The sequence below is a fragment of the Halichondria panicea genome, chromosome 1 (genome assembly GCF_963675165.1).
Source record: "Halichondria panicea chromosome 1, odHalPani1.1, whole genome shotgun sequence".
NCBI lineage: Eukaryota > Metazoa > Porifera > Demospongiae > Suberitida > Halichondriidae > Halichondria > Halichondria panicea.
Window position 1 is genome coordinate 4,981,426 of NC_087377.1, and position 27,683 is coordinate 5,009,108.

Here is a 27,683-nt window from a genome sequence, read left to right on the forward strand (position 1 = left end):
TACAGTACTGTTCTGTGTGTCCCAATATGTAGAGGTTATAAAGAAAGAAAAGATTAATCGTGTCCTCCCTCCTCTGGCTACTAACAATACGTACATATTGCAGCTAGCTATATATATACTAAGTCAATGGAAGGCCTGTGAGAAGGAGGCTACTATATACAGACTACTATATAGACATAAACTGATTCTGGCACAGAAGTAAGCTACAGTAAAGATTAAGATCTCTATTGCTTTTTTTTTATATAAATAGTGCGACCCCCTTCCCCTGGCCCCCCCATAATAGGATCATAGCTATATAATTATGCACCTATCAATGTGTCGCCCCACTCCCCCCCCCCCGGGAGGGGTAGGGATTATATGGGGGAAGGATTCTGTGTTCAAATCCCCCAGTCAACAGAGGATTTTTGAGCCCCAAGCAGTTGCACACATCAAAATAGGTTATAAAAGAGTCTTTACTACGCAAAGCCAGGTTCAAATCCCCCAGTATGGGGCCTACATTTCAGATCAAATTAGATCAAATTCCCCCGTATGTCCCGGGGGGAGGGTAGTGGGGCAACACATTGATAGGTGCATTATGTACATGTAGCTTCCCTAGGCCCTGTACTAGCCATTGAATCTAGATTGATTCACTAGTAAAAGTTGTTATTGCTAATAGGTACAATAATTATTACTAACTGTGAAGATAAAACTGACTCTGCGGTAAAACAAAGAGAAGCAATGCATCTGTAATAATATTCAAACTCGAATCACAACCGACAATACTCTGATCATAGATAGTATCTATGCTCTGATGTATCACGATGGACGGACACACTAATTCTGAGCAGATAGACGATGTCAGTGTGTTGGTCTCTCAGTTACGAGCCCGTGTGAGTATGTTGGAGAGAGAAAACCAACAAGTCAAGGAGCATACCAAAAAACAGAGCAGAGAGATTCAGATAATGAAGCAACAAAAAGAAGGGATTGAGGTATGAGTGGCAGGCTGGTTCAATTATTCACTATCATGAATCCAATATCCAATTCGAAATGATAACATTCTAAGTGCCTGTGGTAGCATATTTAAATTAAAGTGGTGGTCTAGAATTCAAAGTGGTAGCAGTAGCAACTTAATTATGCCTCGGTGCGCATGCGCAAGCGAGGTATACGGTAGTGTGTTTGTGTGTCTGTGTGTGTGTAGACTATTTCAGCTGCTCAAGGATCAATGAAGTGCAAGTAAGAGAGTTTCTATAGACTTCTAGTCATGTTTTCTTGGCATGCTATTTGTGGATTTGCAAAATAAAGCTTCCTTCTCGAGTTATGCCTAGTTATTGGTAGCTGCAAGAGAGCTGCAAGGCTCTGCTGACTTGCAGCCATTGAACTTTTGGCACCGATCGTTTTTAACAACAATCATGGTTGATCATTACCTACTATTTGAGTTTCCCTGTGATTACAATGCAGCAAAATTATCATCATGCAACGATAGTATAAAAGCTAGCTAGTAGTTTTATGTTATGTAGCTTTGGCACCTCCACCGAGGCATCAGCACCCGCGGTGCTTTTTGTTATAGTTTTACTATTAAGCACATTTTTGCCGGGTAACTCCCAAAGCTGTGTTTCCTCGAAACATCATTTCTATAACACGCCTAGTCCATGAGCCATGTGTAATGACTGACCACACCCAGTAAAAAGAGACTTTCCAATAAAGTTATAAGTTCCCAAGGCTGTTTTAGGAACATGTAACGTGTAAGCGTGCTGGTTATGACTACTACAATAGGTATAGACCTTGAAATATAAGTGAGTTGCACGGACTAAACAGAGTTACTTGTAGTTTATTATGCACTGGGTGTAGAAGGGAATCAGTACCTCTGTGCAACTAGTGGACTCATCATCGGAGCACTTTGTAAGTTTGTGTAATAGTGATGGCCTCGATTGTAGCGCGGATATTACTCGAGATACCAACCGCTTCCTATCTTATATAAGTTGTCGACCACCAAAAGTTCACTGGAGGCTCAACTATTTTAGGCCCAGGAAAATATGGACGTCGAGAGGGAAGCATTCGTACAGGAGCGAACAGTTATGAAACAAGAGATTGTTGACCTTGACAACAAGCTGGCAATCGCCACAGCAGAGGTAAGTATGTCAGGATGTCAGTGTAGTATAATTGTACATCTAATTAAACATGTACTTAAACATCTAACATCTACATAATAATTATGCTATATAGGCTGAGCTGTACAAAGAAGACTTTGAGATTGAGCGAAAAGATAGGGAAAAAGCTCACGATCTCAAAGAAGAGATGAGATTTGCTTGTGATGAAAAAGTTCACGCAATGGCAAAGGAACGACATGCATTCGAGGAAACTATACAAAATCTAACAAGAAAACTTGAAGGGATATCTAATGAAAAGGAAGAAATTAGAGCAACGAGAACATCTACTAGGCAGCACGAGCTTCAGAACGACAAACAGATCCATGAGCTTCAAGAGCATCTCTACGAAGCACGCCAGAAGGCCATCACAGCTCAAGAGGAGGTCCAGGCAAAGACAGCTCAGGTCAAACAGTACAAGAAGAAAGATGACCAACGGGAGGAAAAGGTAGATTTGCATTGTTTCATATTCCCAATGTTCCTCAGGGTGTATATATATATACGTGTCAACCCAATGTTGTGACACTTCCTGTTGAATACTTGCGTTTTCTGTGGTCCCAAAATGTTTGCGTTTTTCCTAATTTTGTGTGTGCAGCTCACCAGTCTAGATGCGAGGAACCAGAAACTATGTCAGGAGATGGAGAGGGTCAGGAGTGAGCTGGTAAAAGCGAAAACTGAGAGCGCAAATTTACTAAAGGAGGAGAAAACATCCAATAAAAACGAAATGGATAGAGTTCGCTTGGAGCTGGAAAGAGCTCTCAAAAAGATGACAAAAGCTGAGGCCCATGATGAACTGCTGAAGGTGCAACTGGACAATAATGTAAGTGTAATTCTGATGTGAACTATTCATACTTACATGCTACATGCACTGCATTTTTTATATTCATGTCACCAGCTGAGGATTTGCACTTTAGTGCTCTAGTTTCAATAATAATAATTATTTTCACAAACTTCCTTTAAAGCGCATGTATTGCAGAATGCAGAGGCTGCAAAACGCAATGTAAAAGGGTGTGCCAGCTCAGCACAATTTTACTGCGGAAGTTATACAGGAAGTAATTAGTGGGTGTTCGAAGAGCAATCAAAATTCCAGACTCTTAAACGAATAGTTCTGTTATGATTTATATTGCAGTTACTTCGTGTTGACAAAGAAAGATTAAACAGATCTCTTCAAGAAGTACAAGAACAGTTTGCTCGTCTGACGCTCGAGTTTAAGAAGGAGGTTGCTAATGCCACACCCACCACTCCTCCTACTGAACCTCCAATACCCAACCAGGTACCTCTTTTTTTCAAGTATTATTGTGCACACATACACACCCACATATTGACTACTTTCATCAAAACCGAAAAAATAGCTTTGTCATCTTTGTGTGTACAGTTTGTCAAACTAGTTGCAAAGAACCAGGAACTAGTTCAGGAGATGGAGAGGGTCAGGGGTGAGCTGGAAAAGACAAAGTTTGAGCTTGAGGAGAAGGACAGGAAATCGAGCACTGAGAGAGACAGTGATGTATGTAAGCGAAGTTTTGTGTACTGGTTTTAATATAGAGTGATGTTTTTGTGTAGACATTTAGAGACGAATTGAAGAAAATTAAAAAAACAGTTGACCGCCTAGAGAAGAAAGCTACGAGCGGTGGAACTGATTATCAACATTCTTTCTTTGTACCTGTACCTGTACCCCAAGCACACCCTATCAACTTTCAACAAATCGATGGTCAAGGTCAAAGTGTTTATCATGATTCCCCTCAGGGTCATTACCAAGATCGGTATCAGAATCAACCACAGCCACGGAATGTACCACCCAGTAACCACCCCTCTCAATGGCCAAACCAGCAACCATACCTACAAGACCACCTCTACCAGCAGCAGCCTGACGAACAGTATGAACATCCATTCAGTCAGCGACAGTGGGATAACACTTCCTCTCAGGAACGTATGGAGTCACAACATTACCCAAACAGAAGGTCCCCCCACAATTACCCCCGAAGCTTGTCTTATCCAGCCCACATCAGTTCACAAGAAGATTCTTCATTGTCGAGTACCTCTCTTTCAGAGAGCCCTAATCCATCGTACAGCCCTACCCAAGTAGCTATGCTCCCTCCCCCTCAGGCAAGACCTAGACCCAAACCACGAAAAGCTAATCGCAAGTTGTCGCAACAAAAAGAAGAGAATGAACTTGAAAAAGGCCTGTCAACTGAGATTAAAAAAATTGTGGGTGATTTATTTTATCAGCAATACGAGAGTGAGAAGCAGCAAACTAACGAACAGGTTCCTCTTGATCCCAACCTGGTGTGTGGAGTGTGCTCCAAGCAACACAGACTGGGGGAGATTCAGAAGTACCGGAAACACGTGAAGGAGTGTGAGAGAGAACAGGGAGTGAGAGCTGAGGAGGCAGTGAGTGAAGTATTATCAATACATATAATGTTGAGAGTTATATCATAAATTATAACCGCAACTATTTTTAGCGCGTGTTTGGTGGGTGCCACAGTTTTTGCTGTGTGGTGGTATTTTGTCTATATACATTGTATAAATCAACTGTGATAACATTATTTTTGCTCCCCTCATGTCATTTGAGGGTAGAAAATGTCTATTTACCAAGACATGCCTCATTTAGGCCGTGTATCCTACACAGAGATCAAACAGTGCATGTTCACTCAGCTAGTTCATTTAGGGTGTTGCACCCTCGGAATACATAAAACTGCCCTCCGGTACAAATCCAATACACAATTTTCTTTGTAACCTCCAATTCCTATAGTAAATGCACTAGAAGCTACAGAAGGATCCCTAAACCGACCTAACCTGCTGAGTCAGTACTTTTATCTCGGTTAGGGGTTAGGGTTAGTAATTTTTGTATTACTGTGCATTTTTGTGTTACATCTCCTGTTATTCTATGAATCGTAGTAGTTTAAACCACCATTGCTGGGAAGTGCAGCAACAACTGGAAAGTTGTGACTATAAACTTAGTTTCTGGCTCATTGCTTCGAGTATGACTATGCTACTCACTTTCTAGTGTCACTGAGTATTGTTTGCATCATTTACTACTAGTAGAAGGCTACGATCGTTGGCTTAGCTAGGATAGCTATACGTTTCTCTGCAAGTTTCCATATATCTTTTATTTGTCTCCGTGCACGCACAATCCTCCGTAAAACATTTTAATATAATTATGACCAACCTCCTTTACCCATGGCAAGGCAGTAAAAAGCGATATTCAGGCTGGTAAGACTGACCATTTTTTGTAGCTAAGTATACATGTAAGTAATGGTCTTCAATATCGATTAAAGATTAACAATCCAGACAAGGAGAAATATAGTACGGTTAAGGTTAGGATATTGTGTTTCACCCACGGGAAAAAGATGTATCACTATCGTTACGTTTTTTAATGGACAATACAAGCCGCAACTTTTTGGCAGTAAATTTTAGTGTGGATAAACCCGAAAAACTTTCAACTGAGAGATTAACAGCCAGACAAAGAGAAATGTTGATGAAAGCCAAGCTATTTCGAGCTACTCGCCTCTTAGTTATAAAGTTGACAACGAATACAGTATATATAGCGCACAATTTTCGCGGATTTCGTGGGTTAGCAATCCTACACGAAAATTAAGAAAATTGTTATAACGTTGCAAAGATTAAAGGTGTGGCTTCAGGTAAGCAGTCATTCCACGAACATTGTGCAACGAAATGCTTTTAGGGGCCATTCCACGAAATATAAGTGCCTTGAACAGTTTGCGCTATATACGGTATCTCGTCGTCCGACCCTACGTATAATTATAGTAATACCAAAAAGCCTAATACAGTAAAAAATAGCAGTTTTGATGGACACTAACTTGTCTCATTCATGCATCTTCATAATCATAGTATTCTTACACAAAACAATAGCAATATAAACACAGCAGACTTTGATCTTTGAACCTGCAAAATAGAAAAAGCTGACAGAAAGAAAGCGCCTTGCCTCGGTGCATGGAGGCACCGAACATGAAGCTCTACTAGATCTAGCAAGATTATAGATAACTATAATAGAGTAATACTCCATATTCCAAGTAAGCAAACCTCGAGAACGAAACATTATTTTACATTGCAATCCAAGAAAACAAGTCTATAGAAATATACTCTTGCTTGCACTTCATTGATCCTTGAACCGCTGTAACACTAGTACTCTACCTACACACACACACATGCACACTCTTAGCGTATACCACCTCATATGCACACTCTACTGCATTATGCCTCGCTTGCACATACGCAGACCCCGGCATAATAAAACTCATGAATATTCAGAGAGGCCGCAATACAAGAATGCATGTTGCTTTGTTTCTATTCGTTTATCTATAATGGTTTATAGTACTGTTTTACATGTATATACAAGTCATGTTATCTCTTATAATTATGCAGGCCGCTAAACTTGCATCAGACACAAAACCATTCTCTATAAAACATTCTACTGATCCAAGGGATTGAATTGGAAAATGTATCGTTCAAGTTTGCCACTTCTGTGCTGAAAGCTAATTTGTAGCCTATAATTATGTGTAAATTGAAAGCCTAGTTCTACGTACATGCATGATTGTATTATACAATTTACAAGCATCAAACAAAAAACGGTGCTGTTTCTAGCGTACTTATACTTTTCATTACTTCAAAAATGATTTTATCTCAGACTTCATGATTATTTTTAAGTTGGTACATGCATGGATTGCTATATACGTTAGAGGCCCACGCCTATGAAACACAGAATGTAACTGGTGTGTGCATCCAATATAATAGGAAATTAATTTTGACAATCGATTACGTACTGACGTGATAACGTTGTATACAAGCTCACCACCTCGTCAACAACGTCTTGATCTTTCACTCGTTGTTTATAGAGTGCTTTTCATTCTTCCAGCTTGATTGTTTTATGGACGTAGTTATTGCGTTGAATAACAGCTAGTCATGAATTAGCTCACAGTCTCGATCTGTGCAGATTTTAACATGTATCCTAAACTTCTGAATCTTTCCCAATCGATGCTGTTTATTGTACACAGGACACACAAGGTTAGGATCGTGGGGAACTTATTTTGCTTCATGGTTGGCTCGATCTCTGGTTCTGTCTTTCATTATACCATTGTATAAATTATACCCTCACCAGTTTGTACCTCGTCAAGAATATCTTGATCGTTCACTTGTCCTTTAAGTACATATACCTTCCATTCTTCCATCATTTGTGGGAGGATTTATGGACATGGTCGACATTTTGTCAACTAGATTTGTCCTTAACTTCAGCATGAGTTAGTTTGTATGGCTCGATTCATTTCATATGCCTTTCTTGAATCGTGTGCACTTTCTACAAAGGGGCATTTTGATAATGTACTCCCAAAGAATTGTCTGGTGGGCTGAGAATTCCATCGATATCGTGGTAGAGACGATTATTTTTCGGCACTGAATTCGAAGGTGGCTGGTTCATGTAAACTTTCTTTGTGCTGGTTTGAGGAATATCAGACAACCGACTGGAAGATTGAGGTATCCCTGCGGCAGTCACAATACCTGGAGGGTGGGAATTGCTGTAATAGCAGAACTGGTGATCTTGATGTTTGGAATTTGTTGGAGTTGATGCGAGTTGATGCTTGTACATTATGTACAAATTACGCTTTGTTGGCGTATTTAGCACAACATTGCTTTCACTTAGGCGTCTTTGATTCGTGAGCTGTCGAGGGCTTGTACTGCGATGTTGTCGACCATCGCTAGAAGTTCGTTTAAATGTAGCAGCTTTTAGAGCGCCTGCAAAGGTATAGTAGCGAAGAAACGGCAATATAATTATAATAATTATATTATGCGTATAAACGATTGTGAAGCTATTATATGTATCACATCATGCATGCAGGTATTAGGATCTCGAACAGAACTACAGTAGACTCTCGCTATTCCGGCTCCCTGAAGTACGGCCACCTCGATATACCGGCCATTTGGCTTGGCACGGAATGCTAGCTATATGTTTACTGCACAAAACTCACCCTGAAGTACGGCCACTCGCTATTCCGGTTACCGGCCAGTTAATAAAATTGAATTACACTTAAATAGAGAACAAAAGATTCATTATCCTACATTATCCTCGAGACAAGAACCGCAAAGTAGTCATTAGATTCGAGGTAAGGTCGTTTTAAGCCGCGGCTATTTCCTGAGCTGCAGCCACTATTCCGGCCTAGACTGGAAACCACGCCCCTTTCTTTAGGGAAAGAGACTGGCCAGGTGACTATCAACGACTCGTCTTCATTGTGTACTGAATTTTGCGGAAGTGGTTCAGGGAAAAGGGTGTGGTCACCAGTGTTGCGGTTTAGTATACTTTGGCTAGATCTACTGTAGCTAAGTACAGTAGTCTGTACTCTAGCAAGCTAGCTAGCTCAGCCACCTATTTCAATCACAAGTCAACTGCTGCAAAACTATGTCCAAGTCTGGAGCTAGCTGTCACCTGGATGTACCTAGTTCTTGTCCTGTCTGTGGCAATGACACCGCTGTAATAGAAACTCAAATGTTGCTGGCAATAGGGCCAGCAAAGGGACTTTCCATAAACCAGTTGGCAGAGAGACAAATATATCTCTGCATCTCTGCTACTTTTGTCTGTTATTTTTGCAGTGGCCTTGTAGCCAGCCAGCAACTTTAGAATTGCTTCATTGGAGAAGTACTGATAGACAACTTATATCCAAACAGCTAGCTAAGTAGACATAAAATTTATACTGCAACTGTACAGCTAATACTCACATAAAATCAATTATAATAGCTTAGTGTGCAATGTTGTGGTTTAGATATCTCCCACGCATTCATGCACACACTACATTCCAAGCATTCCGTTGGGACAAGTCGTTGATAGTCACCTGGCCAGTCTCTTTCCCTAAAGAAAGGGGCGTGGTTTCCAGTCTAATTCCGGCCAAGGGTGACCGGATTAACGAGAGTCTACTGTATTGATAACATACCTTAATTTTCTTTTCTAGGTCATTAAATTGCGTCTCTATTATCTTGCTTTGATTTACAAGGACCATGCAGCTCAGCCTCTTTATACTGCAGTGTCAGCCCGTTAACTGGATCTTTATTTTATGTAGCTCTTCATGCATGCAAGTCTTCGACCTCTTTAAACTTTTTGTTGAGGAGACGTTTAAGAGATTGTTGGTGTTCCGGTGTCGATTCCTTTAATTATGTTTGATACCAGTCACACTTACCAATCATGGCGTCTCTTTCTTTAGCCAACTCAGTAAATTTATTTGATAAATCTTTACCATCTAACAATATACGTAGACACTCGTTTTGTGACATCTAATTATTTATGGATGAGGTCAATAGCCTCGGTCCTAGGCCGCGGAGGCCAGTGTATGCGCGCATTACTACGATTCGAGAACTTCCGGTCGAAGGGACAGGGCGTTAACTAGAACACATTATTGTCTAATGTAAATGGTTCGTTTTTGCTGTGTTCCAAACTGCTCTGATAGAGAGTCTCACCTTTCCTATTTTGGGCTACCTCTAAAGAACAAGTCTTTACTCAAGAAGTGGATTCACGTTGTTTGTCGAAAGAATCTGTTGATCAACAGCAACACCAAAATCTGCAGTGAACACTTTGTCAATGCACATGGAAGGCGTCTCTACTCAGATGAGGTCCCCAGTTTGCTTCTACCAGTTGTTGTAAGGGCTCAGAAGGCTAGAAAGGAACCAAGAGAGCGCAGTTTACTCCTACAAGAAGAAGGCTTAGATGAATTGGAATTGGAAGAAAAAGATGTGTCAACACAAACAGAAGAGGTTGACGTTGAAGTACCTGGTGAGCTGTTAAGAATGAAAAAAATAGTTGCTAAGCTGGAAGCCAAAGTACATGAACTAGATACGAAAATGAATCGGCAACTATTTCGGTTTTCTTCGATCAAAGATGATGATGTGAAGGTAGCGTTCTATACTGGGTTTCCTACGTCTTCATGTCTTAAAGCATTCTTTCAGTTTCTTGAACCAGCAGCTAGTGACTTAAGAAACAAGAAGAAAATCATGTTCGAACAGGAGAAGAAACTAAGCGCTATCATCCAAGATCATTATCACCCATAGAAGAGATGTTTTTGACATTAGTTCGTCTTTGCCTTGGACTGCTAGAGCAAGATCTTGCTGATCGCTTCAGTGCATCTCAATCTACTGTTAGTAGAATTACTTGCACATGGATCAATTTCCTCTACTTGAAACTAAAACAAATTCCTATGTGGCCTTCAAGAAACCTTGTGAGAGCAAATATGCCAAAACAATTTAAAGGAACAGTACCCTACAACACGAGTAATAATTGATGCTACTGAAATATATATCGAACAACCTCACCTACATGTACCTGAACTGCAACAAATGACTTTCTCTAATTACAAGAATGATAACACGTTTAAGGTTTTAGTTGGGATCTCTCCTGACGGAGCAATTACTTTTGTCTCGTCTTTGTTTCCTGGAAGTATTTCTGATAAGGCATTAACAAGGGAGAGTGGAATATTGATAATGTACACGTGTTATTTTAGAGTCAAATCGGCCTGGGACGCCATTTTTTTTTACCATTGTAAGAAACGCCTCTAGATTACAGTGATTCCAGATAGTATCCGGAGTTTTGCTGGGAGAAGGATTGTCTCGCAGCTACCAGAAAATGAAGAGCTACTGGCATAGTCTCGAATACCCGCCTCAACCTAAAAGCTTGAGTCTGGTCAAACTCACATATGAACTTTGTTCTGCACAGTCAGCAAAGTCAAGTGGGCTACACGCCCACAAGCATAGTGACAAAGCCACAAGCCACCGCGAACATACACAGAGGGCTATATCAGACAGTGTATCAATGAAGGCTAGGAGTTGAAAGCCTACAAGAAAAACACTGAGCTTGAAGCCATCATTGCACAGAGCTAGAGGGCCATGAAACCATGGTCGAAGGTCACATTCACTTATATAAATGAGCATTAGGCTATTAATTTCGACAAGGTGTTCCAAAGGTCCTGTTGCTAGTCTGGAGAGTTCTAGTATTACATCCTTACAACTCTCTCCATGAATTAACAGGGGCGGATCCAGGGGTGATTTTGAGGGGCTGAAGCCCCCCCCTTTTGAAAAAACTACCATGTGTTGTAGTCTGACTCTACAACAATTTTGCCACCAATTATGCATCTGTAGACTCACTTGAAATCACTTGAGAGATGCTAGACAACAGCTACTAGGAGTATAAAGGATCTAGGGTAGCTAGCTGGACGTACCTAGCTAGCTAGCTAGCTGTACGTACGTACGTACGTACATCTGATCAGTACATTAATTAAAAGTAAGTGCAGAGGTCAACGTATTCTACTCATTAATATGAAAGTTCAAAGGTCAAATCTTGCAAAAAAAATCGCCTCCGGCGAGGCTGCCCTGGGCGGCTCCGCCGCCCTCGTACGGGGCTTCGCCCCTTTCTAGCTAGCCCCCCCCTTTTGTTTTTCCTGGATAGGCCCCTGATTAACCTACGTCGCCTTCTGTCTGGGGCTAATCCTTCCACAATCCATGCTGCCGTGGCGGTTAGCTATAATGATATTCATGTAGACTATAATTTTATTCATGTTTCACACACTTGTGGTCAATTAAATGTCCAAGAAATTCCTGGACACACTTGAACCAAACCTCAATGTGAGTTTGACCGGACTCAAGCTTTTAGGTTGAGGCGGGTATTCGAGACTACTACTGGCAAGCAAAGAATCTGTTATCACAAGAGTCTACGATTGAAAGCTAAAGTGATACCACTATGATTGGCTTTAACTAGGTCTGTAAAGTAAGTTTTAGTTATGATTGTTCCAGTTAGAGCGTTGTAGCTGATTTATGGAGCTGAAATGGCTATATTCACTCTTTTAATAACTTTGTGTCAGTTGATCTGCTGTTTGAAAAGAATTGCTGTGTTTATTTTTTGTGTAGTAGTTAGCCAGTAGGTATAGATACTGGGTCCACTTACTTCTGACCTTGTGTATGCTTTAACTATCTGGTTACAAACAGTTGAAGGTGTTTTCAAGTGTCCTTCTTTGTCAGTTGATTTCTTGAACCACATTTATTGAATGTCTGTCTAAGTTTTATTGCGTAGAGTAAGGGCATGTTCACCAGGTCCACTAAGTTTTATTGATGCACATGTCTTAGTTTGGCTAAAAATCAAGTTCAAATGTACTAAAAATTCACGCTCTCAATGAATTGTTGTTGATTATTCGATATTGAGCTACTTTATTCGTTTGTATTATTATTATAGTAGTTACAATGTCATACTTAATTGTTTGCTTATGTTTTGCAGCCAGACTACACCTCAGACAATGCCTCGTGAGAATGAACCATTCATTGACTGGCAAAGAACGACACGAGAATGTGATGTCTACGTCAAAGCCTCTACTCCACATCAGCTATTATAGCCAAGCATTATCATGATTCATTCATTTCCAATCTATCTAGACGTAGACACATAGTTTTTGTTATTAAATAATAATACTTGCTATATTAAATCCCAGAATGCACATGTAAAGTGTATCCTTGTTATTGTCAAGCCTCCATCATCATCATTTTCAGTCAGAACTTTTCAAAAGTCATCTGAGACGCTCTCAGAGCTGGAACAGCAAGAGACACACTTTCAGTAGCCATTTTTATTTGGAAAAATTCGTATACTAGACCGTTACATCCGAGGCAATCATCATCCCAGCCCAAACGTCCGTTTACGGAGGCGTTTCATATCCTATAGAAATACTAAACAGGCAGGCAGTTTCGATCCCATGATTGTACGTATGTGTATATGTACGTACGTAGAGCTAGCTAGCTAAAAATGGCCAAACAGAACGCTCGTACCGAGCAATTTCAACTTCAAGAAAGAGGTGAAAAGGATGGTGATGATGAAAAAGGTGCAAGCAGAAGTAGTTTTCTAGGAAATTTTTTATTGAAAGGTGCAAGTAGTATTGCTGGTGCCTGGGCACGGGCTGCCACTACTGGTCTGGGTGGGTATCATGGTGTTGAAGAGGAAGACAAGGTAAGAATATAATTTTTGTGATGCCCGTTTTACGGTAGTTTGCTTGATGTACGTACGTACTCAGCCGACTCTGATTTAGTGATTGAGGTAATTACAGCGCCAGAAATAATTTTTGCGAGACTACCGTAATTGTTTTACCGTAAGATCTCGATTTAAAGCGACACTTTTTAATAATTACAAAGCCAGAGGTCGAATCTTTTGGAGGTTGAAAAATTATATTGAAGTCCTGGTGTCGCATATTTAGAGGGTCGCATCTAATTGGAGGTAACTTTACAGAGTCTACTTGCCTCGATTTCAGGCCGCTTAAAAACACTGATTTTCTAGTGGGCTACAATCGAGGCTAGGGAGTGGCTACATTTACCTCTATTTAGAACACGACATTAAAAAATAATTGTCAACGCAGCTGTCGCTACTTTTAGAAGTCAGAAAATTGCTGAAGCTCCTGGGTGTCGCATATTTGGAGGGTCGCCTTAAATCGAGGTCTAACGGTAATTATAGAATTAATGTACTGATTTTATATGTGGGCGCCGGGCGTTATAAAAGAGGGCGTCCTCACCGAGGCTGGTTCTATAATTAGAACGCTTATGGTATGTACATGAATTTATCTGGTCGAAAATTTCGAATTAGTAATTACATCAACAATTTTTGTGTAGGTTTCTACCTTGTGTCGAGCATTGAGTACAATAGATGAACTTAATAAGCACCAAGCGAAAATGAGCGAAGAAATACTTGAAAAGAGCCAAGAAATCCTAGAACTTCAAACTCAGCTGGCAATTCCTCAAGACGAACATCTTAATCTCCTGGAAACTGAACTTGCTGAGAAAAATCGTGTGATTGTTGAGAAGCAAGCCAGAATTGAGCAACTTGTTGAGAACAAAGTTGACTCATCTGAAATGCTTGCTAGATATCTTGGCGAAAAGGAAGCATTGCTAAGCGAAAAGAACAAAGATCTTATGCTGGAAAAAGCAAGAGTGAACGCAAGTAAAACTTCTCATGCTAAAACTCGAAGAGAGCTAGAAAAATGCCGAAGGAAGTTAACAATGGTACTCACTCAACGAAAAGCAACTGCAACAGGAGACCCGATAGTCGATGTGGAATTTGACAGTATATCGAAACCAGGGGTTACCACAAATGACACTTCATCTCAAACTACCACTGTCAATGAGGATATTATTGTTCAAACCACTTCATCAAATCAAGACATTGAGTCAACCTATACATTCGTTGATGAGTCAGATGTACACTCTAGTTCGGATACAGTAGTACAAGAGCTTCGTAGAGAAGTGGCTGAAAAAGCAGAGAAGGTATTTAGTCTTGAAAATCAACTAAAAGAAGCGAATACCACTATTTCACGTCTGGGGCAAGTTAAAGATCATTCCAAAGGTCAAAGCAAGGCTTTGTTCTCCATGAGGCAAGAATTGGATGCTACAAAGGTATATATGCATGTGTGTACGTATGAGTGTACTCATGGTCATGTACATTACTGTATAATTATGTATCGTGTACGAGGTTATGTTCATTTTGAGGCCCTATCTGTGTGCAAAATACGATTTGTAATTAAGTGTATTATGTATTTTTTAGATGTCACATGATGAGCTTGTGCAGTACATTACCTCATTGGAACAGCAGGTCGCTGATACAGAGGTACGTACAAAACAGGAGGCCACAATTTTTAAAAACCAAAGTTAAAATGTACATGGCTTGCATGTATACTCTACTTTGTAGTGTCAGCATTGACAATAATGTAATGAAAATTACAGGCAGCTATGACAATGATCGAAGATAATGATAATAATATTTTGTTCAAGCAGAAACACACTAATAAACTTGAAGCAACAATCAAAAACCTTGAAACTGACAAAGAGTTTGTTGAGCAAGCACTAGTGAACACGAGGGAATCACGTCAAGCTCTAGTAGAATCGACAGAGTCTAAAAACAATGAAATTGAAGCGTTCAGGACCATTAAACAAGTTATGGAGAGTAGAGTGGTCGAAATGCAGGAAAAGTTGGAAATCATTACAACCCAAGTAAGGCTTAGTATAATACATGTAGATACAGTGTAACCTATTACTGACATGGCTCTTTCTCTGTTAGGCTGAGGTGTACAAAGAAGACTTTGAGACTGAGCGAAAAGACAGAGAGAAGGCTCACAATCTCAAAGAAGAAATGAGACTGTCTTGTGATCAGAGGGTTCATGCCATGACAATACAGCTTGAGACTGAGCGACTTGCTCAACATGAAACAATTCAAACTCTAAGAAAACGGCTGGAGAGAGTTGACGATGAAAAATCTTATTTGGAACAGGAAAAGGAAGCCCGAACAACACGGTCATTTACTAGGCAGCAAGAGTTTCCACAGAAAAACAAAGAAATCCATGAGCTTCAAGAGCAACTCTATGAAGCACAGCAGAAGGCCATCACAGCTCAAGAGGAGGTCCAGGCAAAGACAGCTCAGGTCAAACAGTACAAGAAGAAAGATGATCAAAGAGAGAAAAAGGTATACGTACGTAACGTGCATCAGAGTTGTTTATCCCATTGTTGTATAAACTCGTAAAGTGCATACAAATTGTGCTTTTATTTGGCTCCCAAACTTACAACGATCACACATCCATGCAAACATTAATTTTTAAGAAGAGGGGGAAAATTAGAGTACATGTATTTCGACGGTTATGTCTTCATAAATCCCATGGGGAAGTTATTATTTGTTTAACCCTGAAACGGTTGAATGTGCATAATTATTATCCTTTCGTGTTTACAGCTTGTCACTCTAGATGCGAGGAACCAGGAACTAATTCAGGAGATGGAAAGGGTCAGAAGTGAGCTGGAAAGGGTGAAAACTGAGAATGCCAATTTACTAAAGGAAGAGAAAAAATCAAATCAAACAGAAATGAACAAGGTTCGCCAGGAGCTGGAAAGAGCTCTCAAAAGGATGTCAAAATCTGAGGCCCATGATGAACTGCTGAAGGTGCAACTGGACAATCATGTAAGTGTAATTCTGGGTATGAACTATTTTTTATAATTCTTATTGCAGTCACTTCATAGTGACAATGAAAAACTAAACAGATCTCTTCAAAAAGTACAGGAGCAGTTTGCTGGTCTGAAGGTGCGTCACCTCGAGTTAAAGAAGGAGGTTACTAATGCCACACCCACCACTCCTCCTGAACCTCCGATACCAATTCATCCCAACCAGGTACTTCATGGAAAATCTTATCAGCATGCATGATTTTAATTTTGAAGCCTAAACCTACTGTATAGCGCGAAATTTTCGAGGCACTCTTTCGTACATGCTAAATAAATTCCTTGAGTTAACCAAAAGTCACGCCTTTAATCTTTGCACGTTATAGTACATTAAAGAACAATTTTCATGGAATTAATTTTTGTGTAGAATTACTAACCCACGAAAACAGCGAAAATTAATGCGCTATACGGTGTTTGTACGAGTGACATGTATACGTGTATATTGCTCCTGGATACGTCTTTTTCATTTCTGTTTACAGGTCTCTGTCAAACAAGATATCCCTCAAGGAAGGAGCTCGGACAGTAGCGACCCCACAGCTAAACCAAAACCTGACCAACAGCAGAGTGTAGCTCAGCAACCAACAACTATACCCAACGTGAACATTGTTCCTCCTACAATCCAGGACAATTATAACCAACAACCCGAGGCGAGACTAGTACCCAACTTACCAACTGAAGGTCTCCTGTCTATGAACTTTGAGAACCCTAGGTCAGCTCATGATAGTGTCGAGGTAAATGGATTTCGAAATGCTGCCGGCCGAAACGAACGGCAATCGTCTACTGGACCACAACCCGATAATAGCATCCGCTATCCTCCGGGCTTGCAAGTAAAGCAAAGTCATAGTAGTGCCCCTAGTAGCACCAATTTAGCGCTATCGGAACAAGTGGCTAGCCCCACTGATGCCTCAAACAAAATGTCACTGGTTTTAGGAGATCAACAGTTGGAGAAACCCTCCAATATGCCTTCCGACTTCAATCAAAGTCATTACCCTGCTAACACTAACCAAGGTGGTGACTATCAAGATCCAGTCAACAACTATCGGGGTCAAAGTGGCTCTGATAACTTGCCACAATGTCATTACCAGTATCAGAATCAACTACAACCAGGACAGCCACAGAATGTACCACCCAGTAACCACCCCTCTCAATGGCCGAACCAGCAACCATACGTGCAAGACCACCTCTACCAGCAGCAGGCAGCCCAGCCTGGTCCTCAGTATGAACAGCCACGGTCACCGCACTATAACCCACAGCAACAGAATTATGGACAGTCGAATTACAACCAACAACACGGGAATAATCAGCAGCAAGGTCCTCACTGGTGTAACCATGATCAGCAATATCCTAATTCTCAATGGGAGAGCAACCAACAATACCAAGGTGCCGGACAACAAGCATACAACTATCCTAGTGATGGACTGCAACCTCAGCAGTACAACACTATAGCTCCGTCTTACCCCAGCAACTTCAGAGATGATGACGCCCATTCACCTGTTTTAAATAACCATAACTCTTTGTCTGAAAACACCTCAAATTCTAATCCAAATGTTTTTTCTCGGCCATCCAGTAACGGGTATGGTGTGGATATAAGCCCTGAAAAGCCAAAACCAAAACCACGAGCTCATTGTAAACCAGACACTCCCTCACCAGTTTCAAATCCAGAAACCCAAAAACAGCTCAATCCAAATCGTACCGAACTTCTTGTCAAACCCAATGGCCTGCAAGACGGCATAGATCGAGAGATTAGCGAGGTAGCTGCTGCAGTGAGTCAGGTGACGAGGAAGGAAGGAGAGAGGGACGGTGCTCCATTAGACCCCAACCTGGTCTGTCCAATGTGTATGAAGCAGTATCGCATCGGAGAAATACAACTGTACAGAGCTCACGTCAACAAGTGCGATGGAACTAGACACTAGACATTGTCCCCAGTTTCTCTTATAATTATTAATACAGCCATGTCAGTATAATTCTATGGTTATGTGTTGTGTTGTGCTATATACATATAGTACCAGTGTTGAATTAAATGATCTATACCCTTTCATGGCTGTTCATACAATGAATATTGAACACATGTACGAGGGATTTCCCAGGGGAAATCCATAATTAACTGTCTGTGGGTGGGTCACCTGCATGTGCTTAGGTAAACATAATTATTACAGCCACGCCCTTAATTCCTATTTATAACGTTTCTTGGCCACAGCTAGCTAGCCAGCTATAGCTAGCTAGCTATCTAACTGAGAACTCATGGCTGGCGCCGGCATTGGAGGGTGTGGAACTGGACAAAACAAAGGCCCCCATGGCCAGAAAACAACATGGTCATCTTACGTATCTGGTCCCATCAAAGGCCGCCTCAAAAGCCTCCTGCCTGGTGGTGGGCGTGGTTTCCAGTCTAGTGCTAGTGGTGGTCAGGTGAAGGAGAAGTCTCTTGAGGGGGCGCCTGAGCATGGAATAATTCAGGCACAGTCAGAAACTACTGGGAGTGATATCCCGATCAACAAAGACTGGGAGAAAGTTCAAGTCCCAAATGTACGTTATGGACGTAGTCTCGAATACCCGCCTCGGGTATTCGTATCGACATGTCCTAATAATTATTGATAATTATAATAGTTGGTCAATTTCACATCCTATAAATCATTTTTGCTCAGTTGGTAGATGAGTTGGAAACATTAAAGAAAGATCATACCAACAGCTTACTGAGAATTGATGAATTGGAACGACAAGTGCATGTAGCTGCTAAAGCTGATACTACGCAGCGACCAAAAAAGAGTAAGGCTAATAAGAAAAAAAAGGGGAAAGATGATAGTGGAGATCATTTGGTTGTCAGGATCGACGGCTTTCAGAGAAAAGAAGAAGAACTAACGGCAGTGCTCAAGCAAAAAGAAGATCAACGATATCAAGCAACCCAACAGGTCATTGCACTCGAAGAGAAGCTTAGCTCTTCACAGCGCTACATTGAGAATCTCCAACATAGATACCAAGAAATGGTTGATTCAAATAAACAGATGGAAGGTGAAATAAAGCAGCTCCATGAGATTGCACCTGAAGATATACCAGAAGATGTTGATGCCAGAGTGTTGGTCTCTCAGTTACGAGCCCGTGTCATCACGTTGGAGAGAGAAAACCAACAAGTCAAAGAACATACAAAACAACAGAGCAGAGAGATTCAGATAATGAAGCAACATGAAGAAGGGATTGAGGTAGGTCTGCATACATGTAAGCTGCATTGACTCAACCGTTTGAAAGCAGGTGTGTGTTAGTGCATGTTTGCCAAAATAATATAATGAGACAAGAAGTGTCTGCCATGATTCCCATATACGTACAGTCAAGAGTATTATAATAGAGAGAGTATCGATACACAGTGTGCCTACGTTCGATACTCTTTCTTTATTATACACACTTGGTACAGTGCAGTCATGTTATTATGCCTCGGTGCGCATGCACAAGCGAGGTATACGGTAGTGTGTGTGTGTGTGTGTGTGTGTGTGTGTGTGTGTGTGCGTGCGTACGTGCGTGGCGTGCGTGCGTACGTGACAGCTGCTCAAGGATCAATGAAGAGTTTCTATAGGCTTCTAGTCATGCTTTCTTGGATTTCAATTCGTGGATTTGCAAAATAAAGCTTCGTTCTCGAGTTATGCCTAGTTTTGTTTACTTGGAATGCCATTGCAGCCTTTTCAGAACAGTGCGTAGCAGCAATGGAGTGTTGCTACTCTACTTAGTATTTAGTTCTGCACTAGAACGTTAGCTGCAAAGAGTGAGAAGAGAGCTGCAAACTTTGGCATCAATCGTTTTTAACAACATGCAATCATAGTCGATCATTACCCATTCTTTGCTAGATTCTGCCTGCATGCAGTCAATATAGTGTGTGTATAAAAGCTATCAGTAGCATTGGTATCTCCACCGAGGCATCAGGCATCAGCACCCGCAGTGCTTTCATTGTAATCATTATTCAGTCACACTATATAAGTTTATTTCTCACAGTTTCATGAGGGAGACCTTGAGTCACTGAAAGGTACTTGTGAGGATTTGGAGGTAACCAATTTGTTGTGATCATCAAGCACAAAGCCATTACCATTATTGGCGTCCTGTATAGAGACGTAACAGAGCTTTAGCTGGTCAATTGAGGAAGATGAAGGGAGAGAACCAACAACTGAAATCTCTAATTGAAGCTGAGCAAGCACAGGTGCCTACATGTACATGAATACTGCTGACATTGTAGTGTGGTTGTATTATTGTAATTTGCATATACGTGCACGCGTGTGTAGGGTTCTGCTCTTTACAAAACATTACATTCAGATTTACATATGTTCGTTCAGATGGTTTTATTAATACGTACAGGCAGCGACATACAAATTTGATTTTGAGGAAGAAAGGAAAGATCGTGAAAAAGCTCACAGCCGGTACACTGACCTTATGGCTGAACTGAAGAAAGAACATATTCAAGAGATATCACAAATCACCAAAGACCTAGAACTCCACAAAGGTTTACTGGGAGATGTTGAGGAAGTCAAGTTTGCTCTGGAAAAAGAACTCCGTGACTGGCAAGCTGAAGCTCTTCAGGGCAGAGATGATCTACAGGCCAAGACCAGTCAGGTCAAAGCATACAAAAAACAGGTCGACCAGCTAAAAGAAAAATCTGAAACACAAGAACAACAAGTAATAACAATCACACGTACATGTACATTGTACATGGTTACTAAGCATGTTTTAACACTTCTTATTGCCTTTATTATCTAGATATTGGGAGATTTATCGACAACAAAAATAAAAAAGTCTGACCTCTCACCTGCCCCAACGAAAAAAGGGAAAAGCAAAACCACTGAACATAAAAAGAAATCCACAGGTGAACCTCCGTCCCCCTGTGGAGGTTTGGAACAGAAACTGGCCAATGTTGAGACACTCTGTGACTCTCTTCAAACTGATAATGCGGTTGGTAATCAGTTTTGTCTACATGTATATCCATTGATTCTTACTACATTGTACAACTGTTACAATTGTAAAACGTTCTTTTCATAGTGTCTACGTGAAGCTAAAAGGAAGTCACAGCTTCTTGAAAAGGCATTGAAAGAGGCTAATGATGATCTGAAGGACAAAGTAGTGAACCTTGAGAAGAACGTGAAAGGCTTACGAGACTACATAAAAAAGGAGTCAGAGGTACATATACGTACGAGATTTGCTAAGCACTGCACGTAGTACATGTAAAATTACTGTTTCTGTACATTCCATGTATATAATTATATAAAAATATGTACATAAATTTACGAGTTTCTACTCTGTGTAGGTTGAGAAATTAGAAAAAGGATGTAACAAGACCTCTAGCACTGTAGAAAATGTGCATCTCGACTCCGTTCGACCGAACATTTCTGCACCACCACCAATGAATAATACCCTGGTGTCAACCCCTCTGTCTTATCCACCCTCTGTCCATGGCCATCCATCCAGCATGCCCAATCAGTCTCACACTACTTCCTGTGACATCAGTGAACAAGGTCCTCGAAGTGACGGCTTTGGAGAGAACAGTCAATCAAATGCACAATTTCAACAGTTACATGTACAAGGAAATGTTCATAATGTTGACGAGCAAATGTATAGAGATGGAAACAATTACGGTCAAAGTTACAGTCCTGTTGCATCACGTGGTGCCAATGACCTGGTTGTCCCTCACCATCTTCCCAACACGACTGTCAACCCCCAAAGTAACTATCGTGACCACAACTTGGCTCCCCAGCAGCAGTACAACCAGGGTACCCACTATCCTTTCAATTATAGTGAACCACAGCAGTATCCTCAACAAAGGCAGCCTGATTATCAACAACGGCAGTGGCACAGTCAAAACCAACAACAGTACTACGATGGCCAACAATCTGATGTATACAGTCAGCAACATCAAGACCCACAGCAACAAACGTGGCGTAGCCAAGGCCAGCAACAGTACTATGAGGACCAACAACCCAATGTGCACAACCATCAACAACAAAGTCAGTATGAACAATCGAATGGACAGTCAGCACGCAGGAATTTACCAATCGATTTGCAAGGTGCACATCATTCTCAACGGCCGATCTCACATGAACGTTATGAAAACACTCCAACACCAGGGACTCCAGTTACTATGGAGAATGCCTCGACCTACAGCTCATACGGTAGCACTCGAACTAGCAGTGATATTGGTGTAGATGTACCGTCACCTACGGCTCAAGAAAAACCCAGGCCAAAGCCTCGAATGTTGAACTCTACTCGACAAGTTGAACGTAAACAGAACACACCCTCACCAACATACGTTGCACCAAACCCTGCACCTGTCGAATATCCACTAGCAAATCGTACCGAACTTCTTGTCAAACCCAACGTCCTTCAAGAAGGCATAAACGGAGAGATTATTGAGGCAGCTGCTGCAGTGAGTCAGGTGACGAGGGAGGAAGGAGAGAGGGAGGGTGCTCCACTAGACCCCAACCTGATCTGTCCAATGTGTATGAAGCAGTATCGCATCGGAGAGATACAACTGTACAGAGCTCACGTCAACAAGTGCGATGGAAACAAACAATAAACAACAAAACAATCTCTTTTTTAATGGATCTCGATTTCTATATACAGCTGTATGTAATTATAAGTTCATGTTTTCATTGATTTTGTACAAGTGCTAGCAAAACTGTGTGTGATTAATTTGTGTTTTGCTGACTGATGCACTGCATGAAGTAGCCTCGGGTCCAGGCCGCGTCGATGCATAATCATTTACATCGATCCTTTCCACACCATAGCTACAAACAAGAGTCCTAATGAACTCTTGCTACTAACAATACGTACATGTTGCAGCTAGCTATAATTATATATACTAAGTCAATGGAAGGCCTGTGAGAAGGAGGCTACTATATACAGACTACTATATAGACATGAACTGATTCTGGCACAGAAGTAAGCTACAGTAAAGATTTAAGATCTCTATTGCTTATATAAATAGTGCGACCCCCTTCCCCTGGCCCCCCCCCATAATAATTATGATCATAGCTATATATGTACATGTAGCTTCCCTAGGCCCTGTACTAGCCATTGAATCTAGATTGATTCACTAGTAAAAGTTGTTATTGCTAATAGGTACAATAATTATTACTAACTGTGAAGATAAAACTGACTCTGCGGTAAAACAAAGAGAAGCAATGCATCTGTAATAATATTCAAACTCGAATCACAACCGACAATACTCTGATCATAGATAGTATCTATGCTCTGATGTATCACGATGGACGGACACACTAATTCTGAGCAGATAGACGATGTCAATGTGTTGGTCTCTCAGTTACGAGCCCGTGTGAGTATGTTGGAGAGAGAAAACCAACAAGTCAAGGAGCATACCAAAAAACAGAGCAGAGAGATTCAGATAATGAATCAACATAAAGAAGGGATTGAGGTATGAGCGGCAGGCTGGTTCAATTATTCACTATTATGAATCCAATATCCAATTCGATAACATTCTAAGTGCCTGTGGTAGCATATTTAAATTAAAGTGGTGGGTCTAGAATTCTAAGTGGTAGCATTCTGAGTAGTAGCAACTTAATTATGCCTCGGTGCGCATGCGCAAGCGAGGTATACGGTAGTGTGTGTGTGTGTGTGTGTGTGTGTGTGTGTGTGTGTGTGTGTGTGTGTGTGTGTGTGTGTGTGTGTGTGTGTGTGTGTGTGTGTGTGTGTGTGTGTGTGTGTGTGTGTGTGTGTGTGTGTGTGTGTGTGTGTGTGTGTGTGTGTGTGTGTGTGTGTGTGTGTGTGTGTGTGTGTGTGTGTGTGTGTGTGTGTGTGTGTGTGTGTGTGTGTGTGTGTGTGTGTGTGTGTGTGTGTGTGTGTGTGTGTGTGTGTGTGTGTGTGTGTGTGTGTGTGTGTGTGTGTGTGTGTGTGTGTGTGTGTGTGTGTGTGTGTGTGTGTGTGTGTGTGTGTGTGTGTGTGTGTGTGTGTGTGTGTGTGTGTGTGTGTGTGTGTGTGTGTGGACTATTTCAGCTGCTCAAGGATCAATGAAGTGCAAGTAAGAGTTTCTATAGGCTTCTAGTCATGTTTTCTTGGCATGCTATTTGTGGATTTGCAAAATAAAGCTCCGTTTTCGAGTTATGCCTAGTTATTGGTAGCTGCAAGAGTGAGAAGAGAGCTGCAAGGCTCTGCTGACTTGCAGCCATTGAACTTTTGGCACCGATCGTTTTTAACAACAATCATGGTCGATCATTACCTACTATTTGAGTTTCCCTGCGATTACAGTACAGCAAAATTATCATCATGCAATGATAGTATAAAAGCTAGCTAGTAGTTTTATGTTATGTAGCTTTGGCACCTCCACCGAGGCATCAGCACCCGCGGTGCTTTTTGTTATAGTGGTCAACTGAAACCTTTTACTTCCTCCTCATAAAATGTACCCTTTTGGTTTTTCTCTGTACCAGATACACGAGGGCGATGTTGAGTCACTGAAAGAAGTCTGTCGTGGTTTGGAGGTATGCTTCAACACCATCCTTTAAGAATGCTGGGTGATTACTGCATACTTACATGTATGTAGGAGGAGATCAAAGCTCTCAAGAAGCAGCTGAAAAGCAGTAATCAAAAGATCAGGCACCTTGAAGTGAGTACTGTAATCAGGTACATTTCAACACCATCGATCCTTTTTAAGAATGAACATAATAAATATTATCTGTGCGATTAATTATCTCAATGTTGGGTATGTACATGTAGGAAGAGAGCAAAGGTCTCACAAAGCAATTAAGATACCTTGAAGTGAGTACTCGGGGATAAAAAATTTGGGGGGGAAAGTTTACGCACGCCGCAAAATGTTTGGCCACTCCCACATTTGTTGACCACACACCCTATTACATGCTAGTGCATCACAGCACATATTGCACATCATAGACAGTACTAATGTGATGATGTCATTATTATACAACAATTTGGGGGGGAAGATGAGCATTTTGGGGGGGAAGGTTTACCCCAGCCCCCCCCACTAGATGATACCCTGGTACTGTATAGACTATGTGTATAGTTAGTCTTTATAATCACTTCAGGTGTGTGCAGAAGACTCAAAGAATTACGAGAAAACAGCGAAGGAAATGTTTGAAGACGTGGCAACTGAAAAGAAGGCCTTAATGGCTGAGAATGAGCATTTAAAGTCTGAAAGCTCTAACCTTAAGACTCAACTTGAAACTGAACAAGCAAAGGTGTGACTGTACATAGTTTTGTTTGCTAACACTGGTAAGGCATGCATACACGCATGTACTATATACGGGTACATAGCTTACAAGTGTATCTATACTGTTTCTATAGAAGACACTAACGATTACTTTTTGTGTGTGTTTCATTTCAGTCGATGACTTACAAGTTAGATTTCGATGATGAAAGGAAAGATCGAGAAAAAGCTCACAGCCGGTACGCTGACCTTGAGAAAGAAATGGCAGAACTGAAGAATGTCACAAGGGCACTAGCATCAACTGATGTTACACGAGATATAGAGTTAGCCGATGTATTGAAACCCTCGTCTCTAGGAGGTGGTGATGAGAGAGACAGAGAGTTAGAGGAATGGAGGAAGGAAGCTCTTCAGAGCAGAGATGAGTTACAGGCCAAGACCAGTCAGGTCAAGGCATATAAGAAACAGGTTGATGAGTACAAGGAGAAGCTTGAACACGCTGAGAAACAGGTGATTGCATGCTTTCTAATAACAAAACTGTTATGCTATTTTTGTGTTAAGCCCAAATTTTAAATGTGTTGACTTACATAGCTACCTAGTAGTGATTGAACTGTGATTTGTACTTATATTGCCTGTATGTCAAGTCGCTGTATTCTTCTTTTATACATGTACTTTGTAAATTGATTCACTTGTACTATTTCCTTTCACAGACTTCCGAGGCATTGCTCGAGCAAGTTACCAACCTAACATTGGAAAAAGAGGTACATACATCATGCTGTATACATATTGAACAAAAACTACATCTCTAATACTAATCACAGTTATTTGTACGTACGTATAGACCTTCGAATTCAGGACGTGTGTCTAGTGTATTACAGTACACTACGTTGCATAATTATAATACACAACAATTATTCACACACACTCTGTCCGTCTATTTGCAGCATTTGGAGGCTCACAGCAGTGAACTGGCGGAGCAAGTGGAGCTGCTCAATGTGAAAATCAATAGCTTAGTGCCTCTTCTCAGAACTGAACTAAAAGCAAGTCTTGAAGTAAGTTGCCCTGGGAAACTATGCATGTTCACGAAAGACATGTTAATCGTGGCCTCCTATAATAGGAGTGGTGCGTGGCTAGTCCACTTCAAAGACTCTTCTCTAAATTAACTAGCCACAACACGAATGTATAACTAGGTATGTTGTTTTATATAATTAACAATGCTTAATTTTACTCCCTCCAGAAAAAAGTCACGGGAGAAGTTGATCCGTCCCATCAGAAAAACCCGGACAACAACGATGATAATAATGCACCTCCTCTGAGAGCTAGAGACCCGCCTGCTGTCTCACCACACCCTCCAAATTACTTCCCACCCCAAGAGGCAATTAACCCGCCCCGTGGTATAAGAGAACCACCCCCTGTTCTCTACGCTCCACCGCACAACAGCGATAGAGACTTACAAACTGATCAATTTCATCACCCTCCACTAACGTTCGATCCTACAATACCGTCCCGAGAATACAATGACCAAGTTTACAGTGATGAACCGTCCACAAGATCGGATAATCCGACTGACTATTCAAATACTGCACACAGAATGCATCCACTGCCGGACCAAAACAGTGAATACTATTACCTCCCTCAGAACCAACCACCCCCCCTCCCTTCAAACTATGGCAACCAACAATCATATCCGATCCAGCAACAGTTTGAACCTCCTTTTCGTAGCAGTCCAGTGCAACCTCTACAGCAACGTAACTATGATGGACACTTGAATCAACCGCATTCACAACCTAACCATCAGCAACAATATTATCCTCACGACCAGTACTCTGAATTAGAGAAGCCATATCCTCAGCTGGCCGGAAATTTCGAAACTAATTCGCAGGGTCAGAATCAACCTTCACCACAAAACAGTAGCTCACACAATGACAAATTAGAATCAAACCCAACCCCCTTTCATAACGTCCCACAATCAGATACGATCAGCATTCAACCGTCTCCTCAAGAAACAGTTACACCACCACACTCGATCCCCTCGCAAGCTAGCCAAACATCTGGCAGTCACATTTCCAATCCAGAAGCCCAAGAACAACTCAATCTGAACCGTACCGAACTTCTGGTCAAACCCAACGTCCTTCAGGAGGGCATAGATCGAGAGATTAGTGAGGCGGCTGCTGTGGTGAGTCAGGTGACGAGGGAGGAAGGAGAGAGGGAGGGTGCTCCACTAGACCCCAACCTGATCTGTCCAATGTGTATGAAGCAGTATCGCATCGGAGAGATACAACTGTACAGAGCTCACGTCAACAAGTGCGATGGAACAAGACAATAAACTTCACTTCTATAATTTCATTTTGTGATAATTGTCTTTGTTTATTGTCAAGAGTTCATTATGACCTCTTGTTATTGTTTATTCATAGCATGCCAGAGATGAT

General features: G+C 41.3%; 5 protein-coding genes across 10 annotated transcripts in view; all 5 read left to right on the forward strand.

The window, feature by feature from the left end:
* LOC135334676 (cingulin-like) overlaps positions 1–6,769 on the forward strand; it is a 30,793-nt gene extending 24,024 nt beyond the window's left edge. The window contains exons 8-11 of one of the 2 annotated variants that reach the window (XM_064529962.1): positions 3,253–3,396; positions 3,499–3,627; positions 3,684–4,511; positions 6,507–6,769. In XM_064529962.1, the coding sequence (XP_064386032.1) occupies positions 3,253–3,396; positions 3,499–3,627; positions 3,684–4,511; positions 6,507–6,572 (1,167 nt within the window). In that variant the 3' untranslated portion in view covers positions 6,573–6,769. Of the gene's footprint in view, positions 1–3,252; positions 3,397–3,498; positions 3,632–3,683; positions 4,512–6,506 lie in introns of those variants that run through there. The other variant, XM_064529970.1, reaches the window with a different exon arrangement.
* LOC135334836 (uncharacterized) overlaps positions 1–22,657 on the forward strand; it is a 39,173-nt gene extending 16,516 nt beyond the window's left edge. Inside the window, exons 1-8 of one of the 2 annotated variants that reach the window (XM_064530196.1) lie at positions 18,303–18,638; positions 18,758–19,309; positions 20,091–20,141; positions 20,203–20,292; positions 20,448–20,765; positions 20,847–21,038; positions 21,126–21,263; positions 21,391–22,657. In XM_064530196.1, the coding sequence (XP_064386266.1) occupies positions 18,357–18,638; positions 18,758–19,309; positions 20,091–20,141; positions 20,203–20,292; positions 20,448–20,765; positions 20,847–21,038; positions 21,126–21,263; positions 21,391–22,656 (2,889 nt within the window). In that variant the 5' untranslated portion in view covers positions 18,303–18,356 and the 3' untranslated portion in view covers position 22,657. Of the gene's footprint in view, positions 1–18,302; positions 18,639–18,757; positions 19,310–20,090; positions 20,142–20,202; positions 20,293–20,447; positions 20,766–20,846; positions 21,039–21,125; positions 21,264–21,390 lie in introns of those variants that run through there. The other variant, XM_064530203.1, reaches the window with a different exon arrangement.
* Positions 1–27,683, forward strand: part of LOC135334204 (uncharacterized) — a gene marked incomplete in the record, with an annotated part of 688,739 nt that overhangs the window by 239,336 nt on the left and 421,720 nt on the right.
* LOC135335497 (uncharacterized) lies at positions 32–27,644 on the forward strand. Of its 3 annotated transcripts, none has more exons than XM_064531014.1 (10): positions 32–198; positions 656–968; positions 24,524–24,574; positions 24,637–24,699; positions 24,810–24,851; positions 25,136–25,288; positions 25,435–25,764; positions 25,965–26,015; positions 26,199–26,306; positions 26,492–27,644. In XM_064531014.1, exons 2-10 carry the CDS (start codon positions 801–803, stop codon positions 27,578–27,580), a joined length of 2,055 nt encoding a protein of 684 aa, XP_064387084.1. In that variant the 5' UTR covers positions 32–198; positions 656–800; the 3' UTR covers positions 27,581–27,644. The 3 variants fall into 3 exon arrangements, with proteins under 3 accessions (XP_064387084.1, XP_064387093.1, XP_064387101.1); XM_064531023.1 differs by lacking the exons at positions 32–198; positions 656–968 and adding exons at positions 22,880–23,021; positions 23,320–23,514; XM_064531031.1 differs by lacking the exons at positions 32–198; positions 656–968; positions 24,810–24,851 and adding exons at positions 22,880–23,021; positions 23,320–23,514.
* Positions 12,833–18,168, forward strand: LOC135334661 (uncharacterized). Of its 2 annotated transcripts, none has more exons than XM_064529939.1 (8): positions 12,833–13,098; positions 13,752–14,531; positions 14,680–14,742; positions 14,910–15,125; positions 15,193–15,594; positions 15,856–16,080; positions 16,129–16,287; positions 16,595–18,168. In XM_064529939.1, exons 1-8 carry the CDS (start codon positions 12,898–12,900, stop codon positions 18,026–18,028), a joined length of 3,480 nt encoding a protein of 1,159 aa, XP_064386009.1. In that variant the 5' UTR covers positions 12,833–12,897; the 3' UTR covers positions 18,029–18,168. The 2 variants fall into 2 exon arrangements, with proteins under 2 accessions (XP_064386009.1, XP_064386017.1); XM_064529947.1 differs by lacking the exon at positions 12,833–13,098 and adding an exon at positions 13,232–13,586.

What these genes read in the sequence shown, in the direction of transcription:
- LOC135335497 (XM_064531014.1), top strand. Translation starts at nt 801, where the DNA reads ATGGACGGACACACTAATTCTGAGCAGATAGACGATGTCAGTGTGTTG. An exon ending in AACAAAAAGAAGGGATTGAG is followed by an intron (nt 969 to 24,523) that starts GTATGAGTGGCA and finishes TCTCTGTACCAG; the next exon opens with ATACACGAGGGCGATGTTGA. An exon ending in AAGTCTGTCGTGGTTTGGAG is followed by an intron (nt 24,575 to 24,636) that starts GTATGCTTCAAC and finishes ACATGTATGTAG; the next exon opens with GAGGAGATCAAAGCTCTCAA.
- LOC135334661 (XM_064529939.1), top strand. Translation starts at nt 12,898, where the DNA reads ATGGCCAAACAGAACGCTCGTACCGAGCAATTTCAACTTCAAGAAAGA. An exon ending in AGCAGGTCGCTGATACAGAG is followed by an intron (nt 14,743 to 14,909) that starts GTACGTACAAAA and finishes TTGTTCAAGCAG; the next exon opens with AAACACACTAATAAACTTGA. An exon ending in TGGAAATCATTACAACCCAA is followed by an intron (nt 15,126 to 15,192) that starts GTAAGGCTTAGT and finishes TTTCTCTGTTAG; the next exon opens with GCTGAGGTGTACAAAGAAGA.